The following is a 26798-nucleotide window of genomic DNA, read 5'->3' on the forward strand; positions in this document are numbered from 1 at the left end:
CCAAATAAAGTAAATGATGTGTAATATATATATTCATTTGGTCAAAAAAGATACATTTGTTCAAAAAAGATGATAAATTATCCAGAAATCATGAGAACCACTTAGTAAAGACCTGGTGGCCTGTGTTGCAAAGCAGGTTAGATGTAGTGTGGATAGACAGAAGAATATCTGACACGGAGTTATAGCTACTGAGGTGCCTTCTAAGGAGCTTTCCAGCTTTACTACATCCTTCTGAAGAATAATGTAAATGTGTAGTTTCTTGTAATGCAATTTTGTGTGCATCTCTGCGAAAGTGACACAACCAGGCATTTTTATAGAGGGCCCCCAGCCTGTGCATCCTCTGGTAAGAGAAACTGTCCTGACTTCTGGATTTTTAAAAGAATTCATTTTTTTTGTGGGTCTGTATTAATGGCTGTTATATTTTTTATTTATTAATACTTGTGCTTATATATGTAGACATATCAAGAAAATTTCACTGTAGGGTAACTAAATGGTGCAATAAACAAAAAAAGTCATAATTCCCTCAACTTTCCTTTTTAGTGCTGCAGTTCTTTTCCAAGGAAGCTGGTATACTCAGCTCTTCTGGATTTAATGCCTGTTGAAAGCCTGCCAGTAGTTTTAGAAAGAGTGAATTTGATGATTCGCATTATCCCATCCTGTTCTGTGTTTCCCAGAGCTTTCAATAAATCATTTGTTACAGTTGCACTATGCTGTATTATATTTATTTGGGGAAGTGGAGTTTAGAGTTTAGAGTAAGTGGCTCTTCAGCGTTTCCTCTTAGGTCCTCTGTCTACATGCTTCAAATCTTAATGTGCACATTTCAATGGAAACAAAATAGGAACAAAGTTGATACTGTTCCAAAATGTCTCCAAGTAGCTCTTTTAATTAATTAGTTAAATAACATGGCAATTCTGTTTCTTGGGTGTTTTCAGGTCTTGAAACAAGCGTTACATTTCTATTGGATAATTGAGAATTTTCTTCCACTATTGCTAAAATAAAACTCTTTCTGGCAGTTGGGAGTTATGAAGTGCTCCCATGTTTGCTTGCTATAGGACTGAATTAAAGGAACTGGTTTGGGGAGAGTATATGGTAAAGAAGGAAAGAAAAAAAGGAAGAAAAGAAAGGAAGTAAGAAAGCAAGCTGTCTCTGTACCACCCATTTTTCTTTGGTTATAGTAGCTGCTGAAGGGTTTGGAGTTTTGGGAACCTTTTAGATGGTTGTGAGTCAGAACTTTACAGAAAATGCAGCTAATTAGACTGTATCCCATTTCTGTCCCCTTGTTCTATGAGAGTCTGTGTGAATGAACAGTGTCTTTCAGGCAGTGTTGGTGAGATTTGTGAGAGTACAGTTGTCTGACCAAGCCAGTAATGTCTCAGCTACTCCCTCTGGACAGGGTAAGGAATATGTGAGCCAGGGGAGGTCTCACTTCCCTTTGCTTGGCTTTGCCCAGGATGGAGTTTGAAGAGCCAGTTCCTACGATGTAGATGTGTTATGATGGGGGCTACTCTGCATCGTAGATCGTGTTGTTGGAAATTCTTGAATAAGTCTCATGGATTTGGAAAATTGATCTTTTATTAATGATCATAGACTGCTTTGTCTGTTTCAATGCAATTTTATTTGGTAAATGACATATTTTTACTTATTGTATATTTTTGTTTCTGCATTCTCAAACTAATACAAAAGGTTTTACCATGACTTGATAATAATTCCAGTCTTTTCCATATTGCAGTCTACCCACATTGCTCGAGCCAGCTTCCAGGTTGATGCTTTTGGATCATCCTTCATCTTAGATGTGACACTAAACCAGTAAGTAATGACTGTATCTTACACTACATTTGTCCAAGACCTGGTGCCTGTGAAATAGAATTTTCCAATGGAGTTTTTAGAGGCTGTATTATAGCAAAAACACTATTTTAGATACTGAGTTAATTTGTAGTGGTATATTTTAGGTTCTTCTGTTACTTTCTTCAGCAGCATTGTAGGCTTTGGTATTCTTATTGTTACTACTTGGTAGCTATTCTGGTAGAAGTAAAATTTTAGTAGTTTAATTTCACCTCACAGAATCACAGAAAGGTTCAGATTAAAAGAGACCACAGGGGTCACCTGGTCCAACCTCCCTGCTCAAGCAAGGCCATCCCAGAGCACATGGCACAGGATTGTGTCCAGATGGCCCTTGAATATCTCCAGTGAGTCTCAGTTGTCTCTTCCCAAGGCTGAACAGACTCAGTTTCCCCAGCCTTCCCTCGTAAGAAAGATGCTCCTGTCCCTTAATCATTTTTGTTCTCCTCTGCTGGAGCCATTCCAGGAGCTCCAGGTACTTGTACTGATAAGCCCAAAACTGGATACAGCGCTCCAGGTATGACCTTGCTTCTGCCAGTTCACCTTAAAATGCAAATTACAAACTTCACTCGGAGTGTCCCTGGATATAAAAAGATGGATTTCCCAAAAACTGGTAGCTCTGACCAATTTAATAACCAAGCATAAAGTACTGAAGGTACAACAATTGCGCAACAGCTAATTCCTCAAAAAACAAAGAGTCCTTGGGAATGAAGTTTCTCCAGATGTGTTTACAGCCTTTTGGAACAGAGAAGCATTATAAGGCAGTAGCGCTGTGAACTGCAGTCCATGAGGAAAGATTGAATAATAGTAAATTTACAGTGAAATCTGGTGTGTGGCTTTCAGTAATGAGTTTTTGGAGTAGTCTTAGCACAGCTGTTTTAACATAAGAGTTGCTTTTCTTTTCTGTCCTGAATGAAAAGGGAATAAATAATAGAGTAAATAGAAGTGTTTTGTTAAGTAATTCAGCTCCTAGTAATTGAACACAATGTTTTGTGGTTTGGTGTAAGAGTTTGTGAGCAATTACTGCAAGTTTTTCTGCTGTAAAGATGAGTTGTTCAGGTTGCAATGACACCCACTCAAATTTCAGGTTCTTTTTTTCACTTGCAAGTATTCTAGAAACAGTGGCAATTTCTTTACATGCACTGACATTAGTTAAAAAGCACATGTGAGTCCCTGCTGGTTACAGACAGTGGAGACACTGTGCTGCTGGAAGGAGAGGGCAAGAGGCTGATTTAGAAATATGACTTTATACCAACTATATTTTAAAACAGTTGTAGAGGAGAAAATCCCTGCTGAAAAGCACCAAATCCTCAACACTGAAATATTTCTTGGAAGTAGAAATTTTGTATACATATTTATATCTCACTGAGAGTAGGCTGCGCAAATCTGTTTTAGTTTGGCAGGTTAATGGTGTGGTCACAGTTAGTTTCTAAAAGATCAGCATTGTCCTTACAGTATAAATTTCAGGTCATCTTAAAAGTAAGCACATTTACTAATGGCCTATGAAAAGAGAAGTTAAGGATTTGATTTTGTATGTATAAGGAAACTTGTAGGTAGAATTTTTTGTTTATGCACATAGACGCACAAACGTGTTTAACATTTTATTTGTTTTGAGCTGAGTGCCATTTTTATGTCATTCCTTTGTTGTCTTGGATGATATTGTACAAGTATGTTTATGGTAAGACTGTCAAAATGCTTTCTTATTTTTCCTAAGAGGGCTGGAATCCAAGTTAATATTAACTTTTCTTAAAGACCTACACTTTTTATAATATGAAATAAGTTCTATCATGAATGGTGCAAAATGAAAAGAGGAAGTCTGTAAGGAAATCAAGATGTTTGGCTTCTGTCATGATATTTAAATCAACTTTTAAACTACCTCTGAAATATAATTTGAAGATCATCAAATAAAAAGAGAGCCAGGTATACCAGAGCAAAATTTAAAATTTATTTTTAATTATCATTCCTGTGAAAAAAATCTTTCATTCAGAAGGTTGTAAATATATATTTTTTTGCAGTTCTCACTCTCCACATCATATTCTTTGTATATATTTAGACCATAGTAACTCTGTAGTTGAAATATAGTTAAATTCTTGTAAGCAGCAAGGTTCAAGATTTTGGTTATCTTCTGGAAAAAATATCAGTTTCGTATTCATAACTGAACCTCTGCTAATATCTAAAGCATACTGAAACAGGTGCCTGTGGTAAAATTAGCTCTTAAGTGTAAAACACATTTGAGAAATGTTAAAGGAGGTATGATTGACACAGGGGGAGAAATAATTTAAAATACCTGGATTATCAGAAAGGAGGGACACTCCTTGCCTATGTCAGTCTCCTTTCCTGCAGTCTTCATGTTGTTTAAAGCTTAGTGTACCTGAATATATCTGAGCATCATCTGTAGTTACAATATCAGTGGTGGTCAGTCACAGTGGAAGTGTTCATTCTCCCATATGGTTCCTCAATTTATGGAGGGAAAAAAGTTCCAAATTAAGATAAGAGTAGCAAGCAGGGAGCTTAAAAAAAATCAGAAATTAAAATATGCTCCTGACTCCAGATGTTTGTCTGCAAATATTTTTTCTTCTTTTGCTGCTTTCCATGTGGGTGTTTTTTTCTCTATTCTTTTCAAATCCACATTTTTATCTGTCAGATTCTCTGTTCCCTTGGCTGTATTTGCCTGTTACGGTTTATACACACTCCTGTTGTGTACCCTATTTTATTTTAGGTTCTATTGTGTTTGTGGATTTTCCATCTCTGTTCTTATTCAGTTCTCTAGAGTCAAATATTTCTTTGTTATCTTTTTTCATCAGGAATAGTTGTCCCCTCAGCCACCACCATAAGTACTGCACAAATTTCTTATTTTTCTTTATCCGTTTTCTTGTTAAGTTTCTGTACACTCACAGTTAAGGCTGGAAGAAATGTTTGTGGTTTCCTACTTTTCTCTCTTCCCCCCTTGCCTGATACTTTTCGTTTTACCTCTTCACTTCACTTGCTGCTATTGATTTGGGGTGTTAGCTGAAGAAACTTTCCCTTCTTCTGCCACCTCCCAGAACAGTGGCCTGCAACCAAAGGCTCACTGATTTCTGCAGTGAAGCAAGCAGTGAAGGTACAGGAACTGGGCAGGAAAATAAAGAGGCAGACCTTACACTGACATTTCACACATCAGGAAAACTGAGGCACAGGACAGGAGCATTCTGCAAGTCCTTGATGCAAGTGAGATGAAGGAAGTGAAAATAATTCCAACTGGCCTTAAAGTGTGGCAGTTTAATTTAACACTGAAATATGTGTGCTTTCTTCTTGCTTATTTTGGGTCTCAACCAGTTGTGGATGTGTATTTGTTCACATTAAATGCAGATGTAAAATATGCTCAAGTATAACCTGTAATGATAATAAAAAGTAATAACAAGTTGTTAAAATTACAGCGTAATTTCCATTTTTTGCCTTTCCCTAGTGATGGTGGTATTTTCTCTATATATATCACCATTCTTTTTCCCTCCTTTTTCCCTCTGAGTTACCATAGAGTTCTTACAATGAGCTTTTTTCTAAGATACAGTGTTTTTTAACTTTTCTTGCCTTTTAAACTGGCTGTAGAATTTAGGAAGGAGCTTTCAGGTCGAATCAGCTGCATTTTTAAAAGGCTTAATCCCTCAGGCAGAGGTTAGGGATGCATTAGTGGCTTCGGTGTGTTTATGAGTCGGTTGCCTCGGTACCCTTATGCGTTCAGGGCTGCATCTAATGGAGCTGTTTTCTCTGGCCATCCTGATCAGTGCTGCCTCCTGCAGCAGCAGATCCAGGGCTGGCCAGCAGCACAGGCAGGTGCTGCTCCAGCCTTCCCACCCTATACAGGTGTCCAGCTCCAACTGCTGACCCAGACCTGTGCAGGAGTCACACAGAAATTAAGTGTGCTTCCTCATTTCCTTTGTTTTAATTCTGTCCCCTTAAAGTTTTTAATGCTGTGGTGGATCTGTAGCTCAGCAAATGGCTGCTTCTTTGTTCATGCAGAATATTTCTTCTGAAATATAGTCACACAACCATTTACATTCTTGTCTTGTGTTGTAACCATGTGATTAAACAGCAGAGCTATCAAGACATGGGATGTAGTTTCAAAAGCCTCTTTGAATCCCTTCTGCTCCCTTGTATCTGTCTTAGAGCGCCTGATCCAGGGCATGCTTGTTCATGGGTGAAGCAGCTGAGACCTGATGTCATGATGGCCCAAAGCAAGCTGTGGTCATGGGCTGGGTTTGGAAGGAGCGTGCTGCTGGATGGGCAGTTGGGAAAACTGCAGTATCCGTGCTTGTCTGGAGGGTGGATGGGCTCTGAATTGGGAGATCACCCCAGGTTCATCTTGTGGGAGTCATGATGGGCAAGAAAGGTGATGCTGCAGCTTCATCCTTTGTATAAAGGCTGTGGTGTCTCCCATCATGGAGACAAGCAGAGAGTGTTTCTTGAGTGTGAGTTTGAAATGTGGTCACTTCTGAGGAGCAGTGGGGACACAGAGGAGTTCCTTGGCCTTCAGAAAGCTTCTTGGAACATCTGACCACCTGTGTGTGCCCTGGCCTCTCATGTTAGAACAAGAAGAGCTCTCCCTGATCATGCCCTTTTTCTTTGTGAGAGTGAACACTTTGGTAGCCTGGTATCTTCAGGTTTGTGGTGATGGGGAATTGCTCTGAAGGGTCACAAGCATGAATAAGGATTTCAAACTTCCATTCAGTGCTTCAGGACTGTGCTGTCCTTCCTGGTGACAGTCGGTCTCTAGGACGGAGCAAAACCATCAACTTCTTTCTCATCCTGCAACACAAATTTAATGCCTTTGGTCCATATTTTTTTGGAAGTTAATCTATACAGAAGCAGTAGTCTGGGTGAGGTGTGATCAGAAACTCTGCCACTTCAGGAAGCTCACACATCATCTGTTCCAGCTGAGCACCTGGCCATGTCCTGAAGAAGGACCAGCACACTGCATTAATTGATGGCTGTCATGATCAACTACTTTCAGAAGGCTGAAAGATTACATATGAGGCAATTTTAAAAAACTCTTCAATAATTCTATTCTCTGTGTGGAAAATAAACACCCTTTCTCTCAGTTTGTTAAAAGGTAGGCAAAACCAAAAAAGCTTATTCAGCTTATTGTTATTGATAGATTTCTTGTATATGTCAATCTCAATTTAAATTATTTCTGGTTAGTGATACTGGAAGTAACTGGCACCCCAGGAACTGAATTGTTTTGCTTTGCCACCGAATGTTTTTTGCAGCTGCTGCTGAGAAGGATGCAGACATTCCTCATGCCTAGTAGGGAATGTTTGTTAGGAATGTCTTTTAACTAGAGTTTTGCAAACCTTACGGGATCAGACTGTAAACTTCATCAAAAAACACTGGAAAGAGAAGGAAAATAAAAGACAGCTTGACAGACAAGTGCCAGCTTTTTCATGAGACAAACTGCTGAAACTTTGCCTGTAATTCCTCTTGGCAAATGGTCTTCAGCACTAATATCAATGTGTAATGTAAGCTGCAAATGAAAAACATATTCCTAAATTTACTGTAAATTGTAAACATTTGGCTCTGTGGAATTCAAATGGATTAATTTCCCCAAGTGGTTTAAGACATGCAGTTGCACTGTTTGTAACTACTGTAGTTTTTGGTGAGTGGTTCTCCTGTGCTACCCCCATGAGACTCATCACCCACAGGAGGGGAGGGAGAGAACCAGTCTGCCTCTCCTGCTCCAACAATGCTCTGTGCTTTCTGGTCTCTGGCACTTTTGAAGTGATGCCTGGTTACTGTTTGGGTAGCTGTGTGTGGTAAGTGATGGTCAGATCAAACTGAGGAGGAACAGCTCTTCCTCTGAGCCCTTTTGCGCCTCCCTATGGTCCAACTCAATCCCTTATTAGTTACTTTAGTGAATGTTTTGGCTGCAGAGAGTCCTAATTTTTCTTACTAGTGGCTGCAATTTACTGGGATCAAATGAATTCAAGCTCTGTTCACTTTCCTTGCTCATGCTGTGTTCAGGCTGAGGAGATCTACTTTGGTATGATCACGTTTTAGTAATTGGTTCTTACTTAAAATAATGGCCTTTTCACCATATGAGAGTGCTCTGAAACTTTAATTGTAATGTTTGTTATTGAGTTATGGGTAGCATGATATAGACTGGATTCAGGTCTTCTGAATCGTGTTCTGCACTGTCTTTGAATTATTTGTTAAGCAATGTTTATCATGTGCTCTGTGATCAGGACCCTGGCTCACCCAACAGGACTGTTCTTTCTCAGACCTCTTTTGAAGTCATTCCCCATCCCACTCTGTGATGGAAAAGCTACAAACCCACTGCATATGGCCATAAGTGCAAAATTATGCAGACTGGAGAAACACTTTCTTGCTGATACTGTTGCTTAATCCCAGATGTTGATTTTGTTCTCTGAGAGGCAATTATTCTGTTTGTTGCTAACACGTATTTTGTACAAACTGGCTTTGAATGACTTACTTTTTTTATGCTTAGTGAAAAATGTTGATTCTGCAGAGATTTCTGACAACTGATTCTGTTTAATTGAAAGACAGAGAAGGATGAGGCAAAAATTCAGGGTTTTACTAGTGTCTCACTAAACATCCTGGGATTGGGGAAGTTGCCTGGGATTGCACAGTTAGACCTGTTTGTGGTGTTGTCACTCAGGGTTTCTGCCTTTTGTATTTGTTTGTTTGTTAGTTTGGTTTTTCTGTTTGTTTGGTTTTTTCATTTTTGTGTTTAGGAAGTGTGGAATTAAGGAATTATCAAAATATAAGTTGTTTTGATTGCTAATTACCCTAATTGCTAAACATTTCAACCACAGTTTCAGTCTGAAAAAGCTCTGTAGCATCGAGTTTTCCTCCCACCTTGGTATGTATAGCATGTAGTGCTTTTTGTTATATTCAAAAGCTGGAGCTCCTGGATCTCTGATAAAATGGCACCTTTTAAGGCCTTTAGTAATTTCTTTGCCTTTTTGATGACCTCCTCAGTGTATCAGTATCCTTGCTGGATTGTACATTCACTACTGCCTTTTGTCAGTGTCATGTATAAAGGTAGCACAGCCTTCACATTTCTAATTGAAATCTTTCTTTACATTGTTCCCAAAATTTGCCCAGGACTTAATTTTTTTTTAAACTTCTGTTTTTTGAACCCTAGAGTTGACTATTTGGTAAATATGAGCGATGTTCTTTAATCTTATTATATAATCACTATTACTTTTGAATTTGTAATCCCATGCAAACAATACTTGGCTAATTTGGACAAGAAGAATTTTCAATAAATGATGTCAATTATTTGTAAATTTATTACCTTCCTTCAGTTTGTTTTGTACACTACTATGCTTAAAACATCTCTTGAAAGGGTAAATTGCTTTTGATTCCTCAATGACATTTTTAATATTATTATTTAGTTTTAGGTTAACAAATTTCTGTTACCTGTTATTTCTCTATTATTGTCAATAGATTTGTTGATTTAGTACCAGCTACTGGAAAACACTGTTGAAATCAGCACAGGTTTGCTGCTGACTTCAGTGGGATATGAAAAGTTTAAGTGAAGTCTGTGAAATTCCAGTGAGTGCTTTATTGGCATTCTGTTTAAAAAGAGAACAAAAGGTAATTTGTTTAATTTACCTGTTATTTCCAAATGTGTCACTGTGCATCCCCTTGTAAGATACTTCCCTGGCCCATTAATTTTTTTCTGAAAAGGCCATTCCATTGTTTTCCCCTCAATGGATGTGATAAAGAGTATTTTACTGTGTTTGGGCAATTGCATTTACTGGAAGCAATATTGTTTGTTTAGAGTAGAGTGATTAAAACATATGGAGTTATCAGCACTAAATAAATTGCCTTTCCATGGTCTGAATTTTTTTGACACAAAAATAATTATAGAGAATGTATTAGTGTGTATTTGTGAGAGTGTGTTTGTGTAGGAAAAAAAAAGGCTCATTATCCTGGAGAGATATTATCATTCTATTAGCATAATGTTTTTCTTTCATGATGATATAGCTTAGATTACCAGGTCATGTAGGAGAAATATATCTTACACACACATATACAGAGATACCTCGTATGTACAGATCAGTCATGTATCAATGCTATATTTACTGTGTTTAAGTAAAAAGGCTCAAATTAGGGAAAGAATCAAATAATGTTTCAGCACCTATGAATTTGTCTTCTAAATGTCAAGTATCTCCAATTGACAGTAACTTTAACAGTCAAATAACCTTTAGCCATTGTGAGAGATTTTTACAGGAAAAACTGTAGTTTTGATTTAGCCTGTAAAAGGGGCTATAATACTCAAAGTGTAATTTCTGGATCTACTGTTGAAATGGAATGATATCCTTATATGCTAATATCAGTTTAAGCACCAGGGTTTTTACTTGAATACTTGATTTGTATTTAGATTACTGACACATCCTTAAATAATACAGAACAAATCATTGACCTTTCCAACTACTTCTTTATTTGGTTATAGTTTAACAGCCAGAATGCAATTCGTGTTTACAAAAGCAAGTGGCAGCCATACAAGTTGGTCTAATAGGAGAATTATTTTTTCCTTACTTGCTTTCTGCCACTTAGATTCTCAGACCACTGTGGCTACAACACTACTATGGTCCTGTGAATTGGTATATAAATAGTATATATTTAGGTATATAAATAGTAGGCAGAGTAAAACACAGGAAGAGGGTAGTAAAGAAGAAAATTCCTGAAGTGGAATGTGAATAGCAGGTATTTTCTCTACTATCATTTATAAGGCATATCTTCCCTGAGTCAGCAGCCTTCCTGCTGATACAGTTTCTTTCATATGCCTCTACTAGTGCTGTCCAGCCACTCTACCCTGTTTTTAACTTTCTCCTTGAGAACTCCTCTGGCATCATAACCTTCTGTAAAAATAGCACTAACAGGAGCAAAGGAAGTGCTGGAGGACTTTTATCTTGGGGATTAAATATTTTCCTCAGCTAAGCAGTGAAATGAATTGAAATTTACTTTTCTAGACAAGGAGTCAAGGGATGCATGGAGCTAGGAATGAAGATATGAAGAATGAAAATAATAAAAATTATTACACTTTCTGGTGGGGAATTGGAGAACCTAATGGATGCCTGGAAAAATCATCAGTATACAAACTCATGGTCTTTAACTCTGTAAGATTATATGAGGAATAGATTATCCAGCCCTTTTCTATTCAAGATAGTGGTTATTCTTAAATGAGTTTTCAGTCCAGAAACTGAATCAACAGGTGGTATTAAAACAACTCGTTGTTAACATATGGAACATCTTAGCTAGCAAATAACAGTGCTGAGCTTGCACACACAAACTCTGCTGTACCTAAGGATTGGACTTGTTTGCTTTCTTTGCAATATCTATTACAGATGTAAGGTGCATCTTTGAAGCTAACAGCTACTTCTTCCTGTGATTGTGTGAAATTTATATAGCATTTTTAATGTGTTTTGCTAGTAAGATTCAAGATGGACGTGCCTATGTTTCCTCACTCAGTGGCTAGAAACAGGTTTCTTCTGTAACTGTATGGCATGGTCTTGAGTGTAATTGTTTGCATTTGGTTGGGATCTGCTAGAGGGTAAAACTGCATTTGTAGGCAATTGTGTCACCTTAGTGCAGAAGGGGTTTCCTTGAAGAAAACCACAAGCAAATCTAAATCTGTGCTTTGGTTTGAAAGGCTTTGCATGCAGTGCTGCAATTTTCTCCTGGCTGTATTAGCATGAGGAGCAGCAGGTAGCAACCCCAGTGTAATGACCCCTCTATGTGGGTGGACTTCTCTTCCAAAACATGCACAAAAATCAGGTTTTCAAATGCCAATGCACCAATTATCAGATGCAAATCTGTCAGGATATATTGATCCTGCTCAGTGCCCTGTTTCCGAGGGGTGCTGTCCCTCACCCACTGGGCTGTGTCCTGTCCCATTGGTGCCACTGCTCCCAGCAGCTCACTGGGCTCAGTCTGGGGCATGGCCTTTTCTCACAGGGTTTTCACCCTCAAGGATGCATTGGAATTGTAGATGGCTTGTGGTAGACAAATATTCTACTGGCAAATCTCTTATTTCTTCAGTGTGACCTAAAGCTACTCTGCTTACGTACTGTAGATGAGGTTTTGCTTGGCTATAACCTGATACTCTCACAATTCAAACCCCTGGACTCTTGGTATTTTGCAGGCCTTTGAACTTACAGTTTGTGATTCATTGTTATTGTGATTCTTCTGTAAGGGCCCATCTATTTCTTTGTTTTTTTCAATTATATTAAACTCAAATTTTCCTTTGAAACAATTTTCTGATTTGAACAGAATTTACTATGTCTCCAAAATTCTTTGAATATCTAATTGCTTCCTATTTGGGTTTAGCTCTTTATTGCCCAAGTTGTATAATGAAATAGTAGTAGATGAATGAAGCAGTGAGAGATACCTTACTTGTACATTTTATCAAAGAACTCTGTTTTAGCTTTTCTGTTTCTTTTCAAGTGTTTTAATGAAGGATTATGGAATCTGCTCGTATTACTATGAAATAAAAATAAATTAATGTAAGCCAAAAACGATCCCTTTATCAATTGACTGAATTACTGGTTGTATGATAATAGTTCTATTTCTTAAAAAAAAAGAGAAAAAAAAAGACAATATAATGTTAAAAGACTATCTTTTGTCCTTATGCTATTTCTATTCCATTTACTTTATTTCTAGCATCCCAAAGGAAATAAAATACTGTCATCTAGCGTGATATATACTGAGATTTTGAAGAAGAATCATCTTGTATTTTTATTAAAGATGACCTACAAAGACATATTTCTTCTAAATTGGGCTTCTGTCCTTTTTTGGGATGCTAAAGGTCATTTGAAAAGATAAAACATTTTTTCTCTTGATCTTCTTCACTTCTTTCTCCAGAGAAACAAACCCACATAAAATCTAGCTTTTATAATAGCTGAATTTATTTTTACCCAGTGTTGTTTACCTCATTTCAAATCTCCTTGTTCTTGCTGAAGAATCTATTGGGGAGGGTATAAATGTACAGGAAGAATTGCAAACATGTGGCCTGTACCCAGCTCCCAAAGTAAAATCCCTCCTGATGACGTACCAAAGGTTGGCCTAAATATCAAAGATATGAAATTTGATTCAAAAGAACAACATTAAAGCGTTCATGTCCAAAGGGCATGACAGATTTTGGGCTCTTGGCTGTGTTTTATCAGATGTACCATAGCGAGAGTTCTGAGACTAAATCATGGTAGAGATAACTAAATATCTCATCTTAAAGATTTTCTCCCTACAAATCAGTTCAGTAAGAGCAAAACTGTGCTGTTCCTGACTGCAAATGTGCTAATTCTGCATGGTAGCTATTCAGCCTTCCTTTCACAGGGACAGCCTTGGTGGCGACAGTAAAATTACAATTGCCTCACTGCTTATTATTGCTCTTGTGGTGAATCATGCTTTCCATTTGGTCTGACAAATTTAGATAGCATTCAATGAAGTTTTGATGAGGGAAAGGACAAAAAATGAGCTTGATGTAAGATTTCTATAATAGAATTATGCATGTTTTCAGAGCAAAGAAGTAAGGAAATTCTGATGTAGCTCCTCTTCCTAAAAGGAGAGCTATTTCTACATATCATTGAAAGAATAAAAAGCTTTCTGTTTTGTGGCCATATGTTTTAGCATCACCTCTGTTTTTGCTTAATTACAAAAGCACGGGAATTCTCCCAATGACTTGAGAGACAGTAATCCATCCAAAGCCATCAGCTTATCAATGCATTTCTCCCTATGTCAGGTGGTCAATTTGATTACAGAAAAAACTTCCTAGAAATTAACCAAGGAATAAATTCAGTGCATTGTACTTCACTCCAGGAAGCTGCTCATCAGTAAGTGGCAATAACGAAATGTGAAGCTGGAGAGAAACAGCAAGATCAGGCGGAATATGATACTGTAACGAAGCTGCCAAGTCCAGCTAAAGAGATTAATATAAATACATTTCCAGTGTTAATGAAAAACGATGGCTGGAACTTTCAATTTATATGTGCACAGCCTTTGCTTTGGAACAGGGTTAGATGGTTTCTTTTGTCTTTTTTTTTTTTGGAGGAGTAGTTAAATCTTGCATTACAATGTATTTTCTGAGCTTGCTCACTGATCTTTAGCCTCTACTTATCCATAATCATTCTTTGATCTTCATTTCTTTTTTGCTGTAAGAGGATGTATTTCTCTTTAGTGGTTTGCCAGAACATCACTGCTAATGGATTTCTGGTGTGCTAGAATTTTTACAATAGCCAGATAGAATTATATTCCAATGGCCTGCAAATATGTTATGTACTGCCACTTGAATTAGGCAGCTGTGCTGCAATCATAATTTGCTTTCCCCTTTGCCTGTGTCTTAGCTAGACTGTGGAAATTGAAGAGATGTAATTCATCACTTCTTATGGAATGTGTTTGTTTTCCACATTTGGTGGTTTGATTAAAACAATTTTGCAGCTGGGAATCTGAAAGACTAGGAACTGATACATCTGAATTTCTGCCTTTCCCTTGAGGACCATGTTCTTGCATGTGTTTTTAGGGCTTTTGAGCTGTGAAGCTCATCTGAGTTCACCTTAATCCCCTTCCTGCTCTGTCTGGATGGAAGAAATGCAGCACTCTAGGCCCAAGCATACAGGTTTTCCTGTCTGATGCCATTTCTGCCCTTTAAATCCAGATTTCACTGACATTCTGTTGTGTTTCTTCCCAAATGGCTTTTTAAATTTTTTTTTTGGCAAACTTACTATTATTCCTGGATGAACTTACTGTTGAAATATAGTAATAAGTGTTTGACATTAAGTGTTTGAAAAGTTTATTTTCTTTCCCTCTTTCTTTAAAATCTCATATAAATGTCCACTAAAACTTGGTTTTCATGTAAGTACAAACAAGGGGAAGAACTTAATTGAATGTCCTCTTAAGCTGCCATCTAAGTTAAATTTCAGGATACAGAGAATTTGCTGCTTCTGTTGACTTTCAGGACTTTGTACAGAAAATTATCTTCAGTCAAAGAAAAAAAAGCAAAATTTAGATAGTGTATTAATATACATATATATATATATATATATATCTTGGAATTGTTGTAATGGCTTTCATGTTGGTGCATGGTGTAATGCCCATGGATTACACCAGTACAGTTCCACTATTAGCTAATCATGTAATTCAGTTGGAATGGGTAGAAGCTGTCAGAAAGTCCAAAGAAACATCTATTATTTGACAGTTCTTCACAAAGAGCACAATGAGTTGTATCAGTATCTGTAGTAATTTCCTCTGTGCTTTGTTTTTAATGAATCTGTGTACACACACACACACTCATACAGGTACATATACACACACACACACTAAAACAGAGGGGTATTTCTGCCCTCCCTCCCTCTCTCCACAGGTAGGAATGCATTTAAGATTTTAAATAATTAATGAGTGACTCCTGTTCCTAATAGCAGCATAGAAAGGCTGATACTTAAAATAAAATTGTCTAGACATTGTCCAAATGTGCAGACAGAAGAGCAAGGCAAGTAATACAAATTCTGGACTTGGCTTCTCATATGGGAGATGAACTTGAACACCTACCTCCTAGTGGGATTCTTTCAAATTTTCTGCTTTTCATTTCTGTCCCACCCCCCAACCCCAAATGAGCAGATTGAACAAGAGGCACTTTGGCACTTCTGAGAAGTAAGATCTTTACAACTTTTGTTACTTTTAAAGGGAAATTTTTATATTAAATGCTCTACTTTTGTTTTGGTTTCAGTTTTTGCACCTTGATAATAATGTAGATAGTTCCTGAGAGCAACTCTTGTTTCTCACTAAATGAACATAAGAAAAACAAGGCTATTATTGCTTGGTCCTTGCAAGCCTGTCATAAGAAAGAGTTTTCCCTTACCATTAAATACAATATTTTAGCACAGTATGATTGAGATTTTTTTTATTTCTCTCTGCACCTCTTACTGTTATGGAGAAATCAAGGCAGCAACTGTGCTGCTTTACTGTGCTAGCAAGAATAAGAAAAGTATTCAAGTTGGTGTTCAACAAGGAAAAGATGTTTTCAAATATTTTTGTTATACAGAAAGCAGCTTTAAGTTGTTTTCAGAGTTGTTTGCAGGTCAGTAAATCACTGAGGACATAATCCTTTCACCCCATGCTGCTGATAGCATAAGCTCCTTCCTACACATGCTGAGAGAGAGAAGCTATGGTGCTGTCTAATTGACAGTGTGGGTCTTGGGGGAGTGGCTGGGAATGAACAAATCATGAGCTGTTCTCTGTATTATTGGCCCACTACTCGTTCAATATTTCTAGGTAGCAGTCTGTATGGTATTTAACCAAAAATACACCAAAAGATGTTTTAATACTCTTGTTTCAGCTGTGTCACCCAACAGAAAAAGAGAATGGCAATGGAATTGCACGAGGGCTATGGCAAACTAAGTCATGATCCTGCACTTGAACAACAGCTGCCTTTCAGTTTTGGTTTATCTGAATCTAGTAGCTGGTTTTCAGTTACGCACATTTCATATTATCTCTCTTTAGACTTTTGTATAGCATATAATAATGTTATACGATAAATTTTGCCCTTTAGTGAACACTAGTAGTTCTGGTTGACTTCAGCAGGAGCTACAAGCAAACATCCTAATAAAAGAACTTTGCTTTAGACCTAAAACATCTTTTGGTGCATTGCATAATCCAGGAATGTGCATCTCCCTGCTTTCAAAGTACAGAAGTTACAGGAATTGTTAACAAGTCTCTTTCACTTGACCTTGGAAAACCAAACAGAAGGAGGTAAATACTGTATGGGAATAAGAAGCCAATGTTTGAGCACTTTCGAGATCCCAGGCCCTAAAATCTGCTGCCACCTTACCAAAGCATTTAGGATTTTTTAAGTCTGTGTGCATAATTAATACCCTAACCAGAGCACAGTGGTCTTAAACACCAGCTGTCTCTAGAAACTGCTATATATATGCTTACTGGAACACTCTAAGTGTTTGTATAAGCTTTAAGCTGTATTTTTATTGTTATTGTATAGTGACTGTGCAGTCAGGTTTTCCCTGGGGTTTCTGAATGTAGCTGACAACCTCTGCTGTGGCTTATTGTTGGTACTTAAGAGGCAGAAGACCAGTCTGTGGGAGGCACCTCACTGCTGTCAGCAGTGGAGCTGGCAGAGGAGCATCTCAGAAATCAAGAATCCTTTTCCCTTCACTTAGACCATATGGCAACCAAAATCTTCCAGTTCATTACAAAGGGGCCATAAGATAAAGGAATTTAAATTGCCAGTGAAAACTAAGCCAGAGCTAGGAATAATCAATATACAGAGAAACCACCTGGAGAAGTTAAAAGGCTGAAGCTGTGTTAGATATTTTGCAGCAGATTCTGATGGTATTTTTATGCTGTTTTAAATGGTTAAAGTGGGATTGCCTGCTTGCTTTTAAAGTGAGGACACAGCTGTCAGTAAACTGAAGCTGGAGTAGTAAATGTTTCTGTGTTTCTACAAGTTTCTTCATTAATGGGAAGGAGAATTCCCAGTGCCTGGTGTAGAACTTGGACCAAGTTTGCCATCCTGACTGGGGGACTGGAGTTGTTGGCTGAAGAATTTGCTTTTGGGCACCATGGCTGTTGAGCATGTGTGGCAAATCAAAAGCTTTTTAACTGCCCAGTCTTTAGAGTGTCTGCCTGGGATGTGAGAAACCTGATTTGAGTTTTTTTTCAGAAAATCAGCCGAAGTAGGGATTTTAAAAACAGGTCTGCTAGCTGTCTTCTTTCCTTAGGTGTCTGCAACTGTGTGAGAATTGACACTGGATAGATGCTGAACTGAGATAGAGAAATGTTCCAGCAATCTGTGGTAGCTGTTTATTGATTAAACTGTTGTTATCATCAGTCTGAAGAACAACAAAAATTTGCTGCTTTAGTAACTAACAGAAAGTTGCATTTAATTACAGGTTGTGAACAGATAAGCTCCTTTTTGTGTTTATATTTTTTTCTTGCTTTGCTTTTCCTTACTGATACAACAATTATGCCTTGAAATAATTGTTTTTATTCAAACTGTGACCCTATTTAGTAACTTTCAAATAAATGGTCATATTCCAAATTTGTACAATAAATGATTAATGAAATTATATTAATATAATTCCAGGGCTACCTTTAGTGGTGTGCATGAAGTGCAAGATTGAGTAGTCCTGTCTAGTTCCCCTTGTAGTTTTCTAGGAATAGTAGTTTTCTCCCTTAGAACAAGCTTGCTGTATTTAGGGTTATTGGAGTTTTTAACTGCAATGCGTTTTATAGAAGTTTTTTTACAGTTAAAATATTTTTAAATATAAAAAAAAAATTAACCACAAAATAAAGATATGAAAAAAACATTAAAATAATATCAACACCCCCAAAGTCTCAAGTAGAATATCTGGTAAGAAACCGGGAGAGGTATAGAAACTTTTGGAAAACGTCATCATTGTTTTTCAGCTGGTGTCCACTTCTGAATGAACAGGAAATTCTCATTTTCATTTGACTCTTTCATTGTCTTTTAAGGAGGCTTGGTTGCCAAAATATCAGAGTTTTGGACCTCTTTCAGCATCAGTGCACCTGTGCTACAGAGGAGGCAACTGATGCTGCCTTGTTGATACTGTCATCTGCCTTCTCTGCTATTGCTGGGTCTCAAAAAGTTTAGGCTGATACCTTTTTCTGTCCTGGCGGTAACTTGGTGCAAGCATTCACCTGTCACCACTATTGCATTTTCCATTGCATCCTTTCTGTACCTGTGCTGCTCCCATTGATTGAGTTTGTCATTTGGCATGATTTTATTTTTTTAAGGGAGGCAATGCATGCACGTTGATCTCCCATGGTATCCCACTGTTTTTTGTTAACCCAGGCACTGTTTTCTGCTTGTTAAGTCACATGCAACACTTTAATCTGTATATCTGGAAAAGCTTTAATTTTCAGTGTCACACAGGTGCACTCTGTGATAAATTTTTCTTCAACTCCATGATACTGAATGTGGAGGGTCTGTGGAATTAGACACTTTCCCACTTTTGTGAGAATACTGGGTGCAGAAAAGTACGTATATCATTTATCAAGTGCCCTTTTGAGCTCTTTCAGTGTGAGTGCTGCAGTAGCTTGGCTTGACATCAAGAGCAGCATGACATTGCTCTTGCAGTCCCACAAGTGACTTTTTTCAGCAATTCCTCTCCTCCTTCTTCCCCTGGGACTTTGCCTGACTGTCTTCTTAGCTCGCGTGCTGGATTGTCTCTTCTCACACATGGTTATTTTTGCTGAGGACATCAGGTCCAGGACATTTGTGTCCCTTAATTTTATTGCACATTAATTTCAAATTGCATTTGTACTTGGAAAGAATGAACTGTCTCCATGCTGGAGATATAAGGATCTAAGTAATCAAAGGAGTTTTTCATCTTGCCCTCAATATTTGATGAAGTTTTAATGTGGTTCTCTTAATTTTTAAATTTTCAGGTACCATGTGGTATCTGCTGAACTATGGGGCTACTGCACTCTGTATGGATCTTAGTCCTGTACCAATTCTGCCAAAATACTGCAGAGCATATTTCTGAGTTCAAAAAAGGGAGATTTCAAGGTGGCAATACAGGTATATTTATACACAAACGTTGTTTTTTCTGTTATTTTTTTGTCCTTAGCTACTGTTACCTTTAGAAGCCTCATGGTGTTTTCACTGCATGCTCAATACTTCTGCTATCCCTCATAACTTGGGGGGGTGCCTCTATAGCAAGGGGAGACTTATATAACAAATTGCTTCAAGGCAACAGTCTCCATGCTTGCTTGTGTAAGGAAAGGACTCTTTAGGACTCTCCTCAGTGCATAAATATCAAGTCATTCTCTTAGCAGCAGCCCCAGTGCTTTTTAATACTCCCCACCTCTCTTGAATTGTCCCAAGATGTGTGTCAGGAACTTGATGGTGATGTTGGGGTTTTCTTCCTCAGAAGTCTTGGGTTCATTTGGGATTATTTTGAGGTATGTGAACAACCTGCTATATTTCACACAGGGTAGCTCTTCCTGCCTGCTCCTCGCTCTCCTCTTCTCCATTTTTTCCTTTCTTTAGGAGTAAACATTCACAAACACCATTTAATGTAGTGTATAAGTTTGGACTGCAGCTAAACTCCAGAGAAATATTTTGGACTAAAATCAACATGTGTATGTTTCTCTTGCAGTGTGGAACAGTCTTCTAGTTCTGACGTGTACATAGTTTTTACATGAGGGTTGCTCTTTTCCTGTTGTGGAGCTACTTTTATAAACAGAAGATTATTAAGTACTTCCAGGCCTGCATTATTCTGGATTTCAATTTACAAATGAAATGGAGACTCAGGATCATTGTTGCTTTTAGATTGGTCTCAGATAATTCTAATTGCTTCCTGATGCCCCAGGATGTTCATATTCTGGTCCCACTTATGTTTTTCATCTCAAGTGTCTGAGGAAGGATTGGTGCTTGCATAGTGTGCAGTTAGTGTGTGCAAGAGCTTCTTCTGTCTTTAAGCTGCCTTTGTAGCCCACCCATCCTGCCTGGTGTCTAGTGATTGTTTGCAGTTGAAGGGAGAGCAAGGGTGATCCAGTAGCCAGAAATACCCCTGGGGGTGGGCAGTCCCCAGATCTACCATCCAGGGAAATCCCTTCATCCCACTGTAACTCGGTCCATGTCTCTCCGGCAATCTGTAATTTGAAAGGGTGTTGTGGGCATTAACATGTTAAGGAGTGTAAGCTACTCACCTAATAGGTGGACTCAAAACATGGGGGTTGAATGCAGAGCTTCCAAACATGAAGGTTTTAACTTAAAAATAATAATAACAAAAATAATAAAAAATATATATGTATATATGTGTATATCCCAGGACCTACTGTGGTAGTAATTTGCTGTCTGAGTGGTGCACAGAGACTTGTTATATTCGCTCTCAGGAATGAGCTATCCTCTGATACTCAGATGGTGAAAATGGGTGGGCATATGTCAAAGACAGATATTAAATTGAAATGAAAATGGGAGAAAGCTGTGATGCCTTGCATGCTGAAACAATCGGAGAGAGAAACACTGTGGCTTTCAGCTCACTGCTTTTTCCATTTTCCCTTGGCGGGTTAGAGCTATTTTTAAACTCAGTATCTTTTAAATAATGCATAAGTTAACAATAGAGACTTATAGTACTGGAAAAAGCCACACGAGTGAGCTTAAAAAACCCCAGAATATCCTACCCAGACTGCTTCCAGGAGGGTCTCTGGGAGGAACAGAGCACGCTTGTCTCTTCAGTTTACAGACATCTTTTGCAAAATTCCTTTTTTAGAGCAAATCTCCTGTCTTTGAACTGAGATTTTTCATTTGCAAAGTGCCTTCCCAGTCAAAACAACTGAATCAACCCTCTGCTGAGAGGGGTACATCACTTTGTGGGCCTTATATTTTGACGTAGCACAACTCATTCTGGTTGTGAAAGTACATTGGCACCTTTGCGTGTCAGGGGGAGTGCGGGGAAAAACCTTTTCTTCTGGGAGTGGTATGGTTGGGTGGTTCAGCTGAGCTGTACAACTGCAGCTACTCTTTTTTTTCCAAGCAACACCAGGTCTGTGGTCCATGTGCTCCATGGCTATCCCATGCACAGGCAGCCAAACCACCACAGCTTGTATATCCATGGGCCTGAAGCCCTAAATGGCTGCCTGTGGAAAAGGAGAGCCTAAGAAAGATGGCCGGCAGGGGTGGTTACATCCGCATGGCTTTTGCAGCCTGTTTCCAGTGGTCACACTTTGGTTTCTGTAGCTGGCCTGCAGCCATGGAGAAGGATCAAGGGAAAGTGGTGGCTGGGAACATTGTCACCACCAGACCGATTTATCTGGCCCTGGTGGCTCTGAGAAAAAAGGGGTTGCAGGGCCTGAGCTGCTGGGCAGATTCATTATCCTGGCAGCTCAGAGATTTGTGACCTCTGGGGTCAGGAGCACAGCGAAGGCGTGTGAGCCCTGCCAGCAGGCAGGGACTGCGCCGCTCAGCTGGTCCCTGCTGGAACCTCCAGGAGCTGCTGGGGCTGAGCTGGAAGGTGCAGCTGCTCTGCTCTGCCCAGCAGGGCTCAGCCAGTGGAGCTGGAGGTGGAGCAGGACTGTGAAATTAAGAGTGTTCCCAACGGATTTGGGTCTGCTGCATTTTTCATGTCATCCAGATCTAGTTTTGCTAATGAGACCTCTAACTGAAGGAAAGGGAAAATGTTAGTTTCCAGTAATCCTTGTTTGCCTTTTTTTTCCTAAAAAGTGAACTCTGATGATCTTAAGGGGAAAAGAGGAAAAAGTAGAGTATTTAGGGATCCAGTATCAATAATGGAATTTTATTCCCTTTCACTTTTGTCAAATGCTTTTACATTACCTTGTAGACAGTAATAAATATTCATGTAGGTGGAAGGATTGCACTTCTTTTTTTTTTCCCCAAGTACATTTGGAAATAATTTGCACTCTGGTTGTCTGAAAAATTACAGTTCTGTGCTGGTTTTCAAATACATTATTTTAATGCTTTGTGAGATATTTTCGGTGAAATGCGTAGTGATTTGGAACTCTTTCCCTGTAAGAATTCTTTTTTATCTCTTTCCTTAAATGTCTAAGAATCTGTATATAGATTTTACTATTGATTGTGTTTGGTAGAGAAGGCTTACTGATAAATAAATAAACTGTCTGTTCTTAAGACACTAATGAATTAATATTAATGAAATAAAGGTAGTACCAGTATGTTACTCAGTGTCCAGTAATAGATGTAAAAGATAAAAATAATCATCAGCCTTATACCAGCACAGCAAATTCTTTTAAAAATATTTGTAATTCCTTTTTGTGTCACTGACAGAAGTGACAATTTGTGATATCTGTTTAATTTAGAAAAATTAAGCGTAAAGTGGTGGGTGTAGTACATGTAGTTTTTCAGACTATTGCTCATGGTTTAGTGTCAAGGGGAGAACTCTGAAGTGTTTCAGGATGAATCTCAGTGGAGACTTGGAGAACATATTCTTTCATTTACATAGTAACAGTAAGGAATGGGGGCTCTATTTAAAATCCATATGTCTGCTACAAAGCATTTTGTAGAGGTTGTAAAGAAGGAATGTTTGACTCTGTCTTGCAGAATATGTTGTACTGTATACATACATTGCATGTATGTATCCCTCTGAGTATTTACCCAGATATACAACTGGGCACTTCAAACAGCTGGCGTAGGTGGGTTTTACCTTTCACAACCTCACGGGCTGCCTGTGTTTCTTGTCTTTCCTCACTCTGAAGGCCTAGGACACAAAAGCTGGGGAGTGCTCCCTGCTGTGCCTCTCATCCAGCTTTGGCTGTATTTTAGGATGCCCAGCTGGTCTGCAGCTGTTCCTAGAACCTCTACTTTTCCTCCCCCTTTTCCTGCCCGTTTTTGAATCATGTTGGGTTCTTTCAGAGTTGCACTGTTGTTTCCTCTCTCTTCGAGCTTGTTGCTATAGGTGAAGTGACACAGAACAGTCTTGTGGCCTCTGCCCTGTGACCTGTATAAAGAATTGACATCTTGACATCCCACTTTGGCTTTTCCAGGTTGCCTGGCCTCAAGTAGAGCACTAAAAATGTTTCAGGTGAACTGTGTCCCCAGTTTGTATGTTATTTGTAATATTTTAATAATTTTCAGACCTAGAAAGATGCTTTAGACCAGAGCCCAAATTTACATTGAGGAGAAATCCTTGCCCTCAATCTCTAGTCCCAGGACATGCACAAAAGCTAGAAGAACATGAATGCCTTCATGCTTTGTCTTGGCAGGTCTTTGTCTCTGCAGATGTTCCCAAGAAAGAAAGCTGTCTGCAGCGTCCTTGAGAAGGCTGTCTTCACTCTGTTCTCACTTCCTTGGCTTTAAAACTTTGCAGCCTCATGGTTCAGGAAGTTTTTATCTCAGGATACATGAAATGACACCACAGGTAGTGTGGTGGATGATCAGATGCTTGTTTCTGAGCCTGTACCCCAGCCCCAGTTATTCTTCTAGGAGACATTGGACCTGGCATCACACCTTGTGCTTCTGGCATCTGCAGCGGAGCTGGCCTGCAGGACTCCGTGGGCTGGGGGGATTTCTCTCATGCACTCTTTCTATGTAAACATGGATGGTCACACATGGCCATTTCTTTTTTACGACAGATAGATTGAAAAGTTTATTATTCTGATTTAGACTAAAATAAAACCTGCTGTAAATGTCTTTATTTTTGTTAAATAGAAAGCCTTCTGGTCCTTAAAGATCTGAGAGGTGCAAATCCACCTCGCAGTTCTGGCCAGCTCTGAACTTGTCATGGTAGAATTCTTCCATCTGTAAGACAAATATGTAAAAGTCTCAGCAATTTCAATTGAAATTCTGTCTAATTAGTTTTTGGAGTTGTGTGAACTCTGTTATGAAATTCTACAGTAGACTTTGCCAGTGATATCCTGTTTTCTTATCAAAACTAAAATAAATAATTGCTGTAAAGAGAAGATGATTTTCTATTAGGAACAAAATGTGTACAGTAGTTTCACGAATACAAGCCGCACGGATTATAAGCCACACCCCCGGTGCCTCGACAATGTTGCTGTCTTTGTCAATAGATAAGCCGCACCCCGAATATTAGCCGCACTTTCGTTCGTCGCGAGAATCCGTGCGCAGCTTTCACAAATTGGCCAATTAGTAACAGGATCGCGGCATAGCGGGCTTTACTGGCTCGGGGCGGGGCCAGGCAGGCTCGGCCCGCTCATGGTTGCCGACGGGGCCGGGTGGCCCAGCTCAGCGCCACGGCTCGACGGGGCTGGCCGGGTGGTGCTGCCGCCGCCGGGCTCGCTGGCCCCCCTCTCCCGTCAGCACCGCCCCGCTGCCGCGTTCGCTCGCCCGGCTGGCAGGGCTGCCGCCGCCGCCGCCGCCGGGCTCGCCGCTCGCCCCGCGCCGCGTTCGCTCGCCCCGCGCCGCGTTCGCTCACGCTGCTTTCGCTCGCGCCGCTTTCGCTCGCGCCGCTTTCACTCGCTCCGCACCTCGCTCGCCCTGCGCCGCGTTCGCTCGCGCCGCGTTCGCTCGCGCCGCTTTCGCTCGCGCCGCGTTCGCTCGCGCTGCACCTCGCTCGCCCTGCGCCGCGTTCGCTCGCGCCGCGTTCGCTCGCGCCGCTTTCGCTCGCGCCACTTTCACTCGCGCCGCACCTCGCTCGCCCTGCGCCGCGTTCGCTCGCGCCGCTTTCGCTCGCGCCGCACCTCGCTCGCCCTGCGCCGCGTTCGCTCGCGCCGCTTTCGCCCGCGCCTCGCTCGCCCCGCTGCCGCGTTCGCTCGCCCCGCCGGCAGGGCTGGTGCCGCCGCCGCCAGGCTCGCCGGCCGCCCCCTCCCGTCTGCACCGCCGCCGCGTTTCCTCGCCCTGACCGGCACTGCAGGCCCCCGCACCGCCGGGCTCCCCCACGCTGCTGGCCCCGATTCTGCTGGGCTTCCCCCGCTGCCAGGCAGCCCCACCCGCCGGCCTTCCTGCTTCTGCCATGCTCCCCTGCACTGCTAGCCCCAGTTCTCCCGGGCTCCCCCGCCCTGCTGGCCCGGGCTCTGCCGCCCCCCTGCCCCGCCCTGCTGGCTCAGGCTCTGCCGCCCGCCCCCCACACTGCTGGCCCCGCCTCTGCCAGGCTTTCCCACCTCTGCCGGGGCCGGCCGGGCTCCAGCTTGGCTTGGGGCTGCCGTGGGCTCTCACTTCCGTGTTGGCAGCTTTTAGAATTTTGTTAATGTATTAGCCGCCCCGGAATATTGGCCGCACTTCCGGGTTTCCACCAAAATTTTGGTCAAATTGGTGCGGCTTGTATTCGTGAAATTACTGTATGTTTGCTGAAATACCATCCAAGTTATCAGTTTTTCTGACAAAACCAACACCAATAATGGAATTTGAGCTTTTTTTGGGCAGTAGTTCTTTTCTTCGTGATGGGTGAGAAACAGTAACAGTGGGAGGAAAGGCAAACAAAAACATTCTTTAAAAATATTGCAAAAACTTTTCAAGTCTTGACTTACATTAAAAAAATATACAATATTTTAGTGCTTTCACCAACTTCGAATAAAAAAATAATTTACTTTTGTGCTTATTACAGTAATTTCACAACTATATGCTGCACCATTTTGACTAAAATTTTGGTCCAAACCCGAAGTGCGGCTTATAATCAGATGCGGCTTATATACGGACAAAACCAAAAAAATTGCTGTTTTAATTTGGAGGACAGGTGTCTGCTGAGAAAGGCAGGAACTTCTCTTTGAAATGGAGAATGTAAACCCCCTCCCTCCAAATTATTATAATTTTGAAATCAAGGGGTTTTCAGGCAAAGATATGGGAATTAGGAATAACAGTTCTTTTCTAGGGAAATTAAAATAGAAATACAGTACTACAAAGAAACAAACTCCAAACCCTGACAAAGTCAGAGTACAACCTGACACCCAGTCAGGCAGGGTGTTGGTAGCAGTCCCATTAAATGGTGGCTGCATCCTCCTGCAGTGACAGATGTGGTTCAGTTGGAGCAGTGCTCCTGTACAAGGTGCAGTTTCCCTCTGGAGGTCCAGTGGTGATGTGGAGAAATCCGGTTTTCCTCTGGAGTCCAGTGGAGAAAGGGGCTACCTTAGTGTCCCAAAATCTCTGTTTTTATCTTGGTAAGAAATCTTGGGCTCTTTTCCCTGGCTGGAACAACTTCCAATGGGATGAAGTGATTTTATCAGTCACACAGTGGGACTCAATGGCCATTAGCAGAAAATGACTGGCTGGAGGAAGGATGGGTTGTGAAAAGATAAAGAACAATGCCCAGCCTGGTTTCAATGGATGGCCCATTAGCAGAATATCTGTCATTGAGATAAGGATCACTGCCCCCACCCTCAAGAGATGGTGATAGAATAGATACCTTTTATCACACTCTGTATTGTAACGTGCGGCTTATAGTCAAGTGCCGCTTATATATGGACAAAGAATGAAAAGTTGCTGGCACCTGGATGTGCGGCTTATACTCAGTGCATCTTATAATCGTGAAATTACTGTATTTTGGTTGTATTCTATTTCT

At 40.2% G+C, this 26798-nt stretch overlaps 1 protein-coding gene across 16 annotated transcripts in view; it reads left to right on the forward strand.

The window, feature by feature from the left end:
• The first annotated feature begins 1729 nt into the window (after positions 1-1729).
• ADAM22 (ADAM metallopeptidase domain 22) overlaps positions 1730-26798 on the forward strand; it is a 115876-nt gene continuing 90807 nt past the window's right edge. For all 16 annotated transcript variants that reach the window (XM_033077795.2, XM_033078025.2, XM_033077626.2 and 13 more), the window contains exon 1: positions 1730-1806. In XM_033077795.2, coding sequence (XP_032933686.1) covers position 1806 — 1 coding nt within the window. In that variant the 5' untranslated portion in view covers positions 1730-1805. The remainder of the gene's footprint in view (positions 1807-26798) is intronic.

The sequence above is a fragment of the Catharus ustulatus genome, chromosome 1, assembly GCF_009819885.2.
Source record: "Catharus ustulatus isolate bCatUst1 chromosome 1, bCatUst1.pri.v2, whole genome shotgun sequence".
Lineage (NCBI taxonomy): Eukaryota > Metazoa > Chordata > Aves > Passeriformes > Turdidae > Catharus > Catharus ustulatus.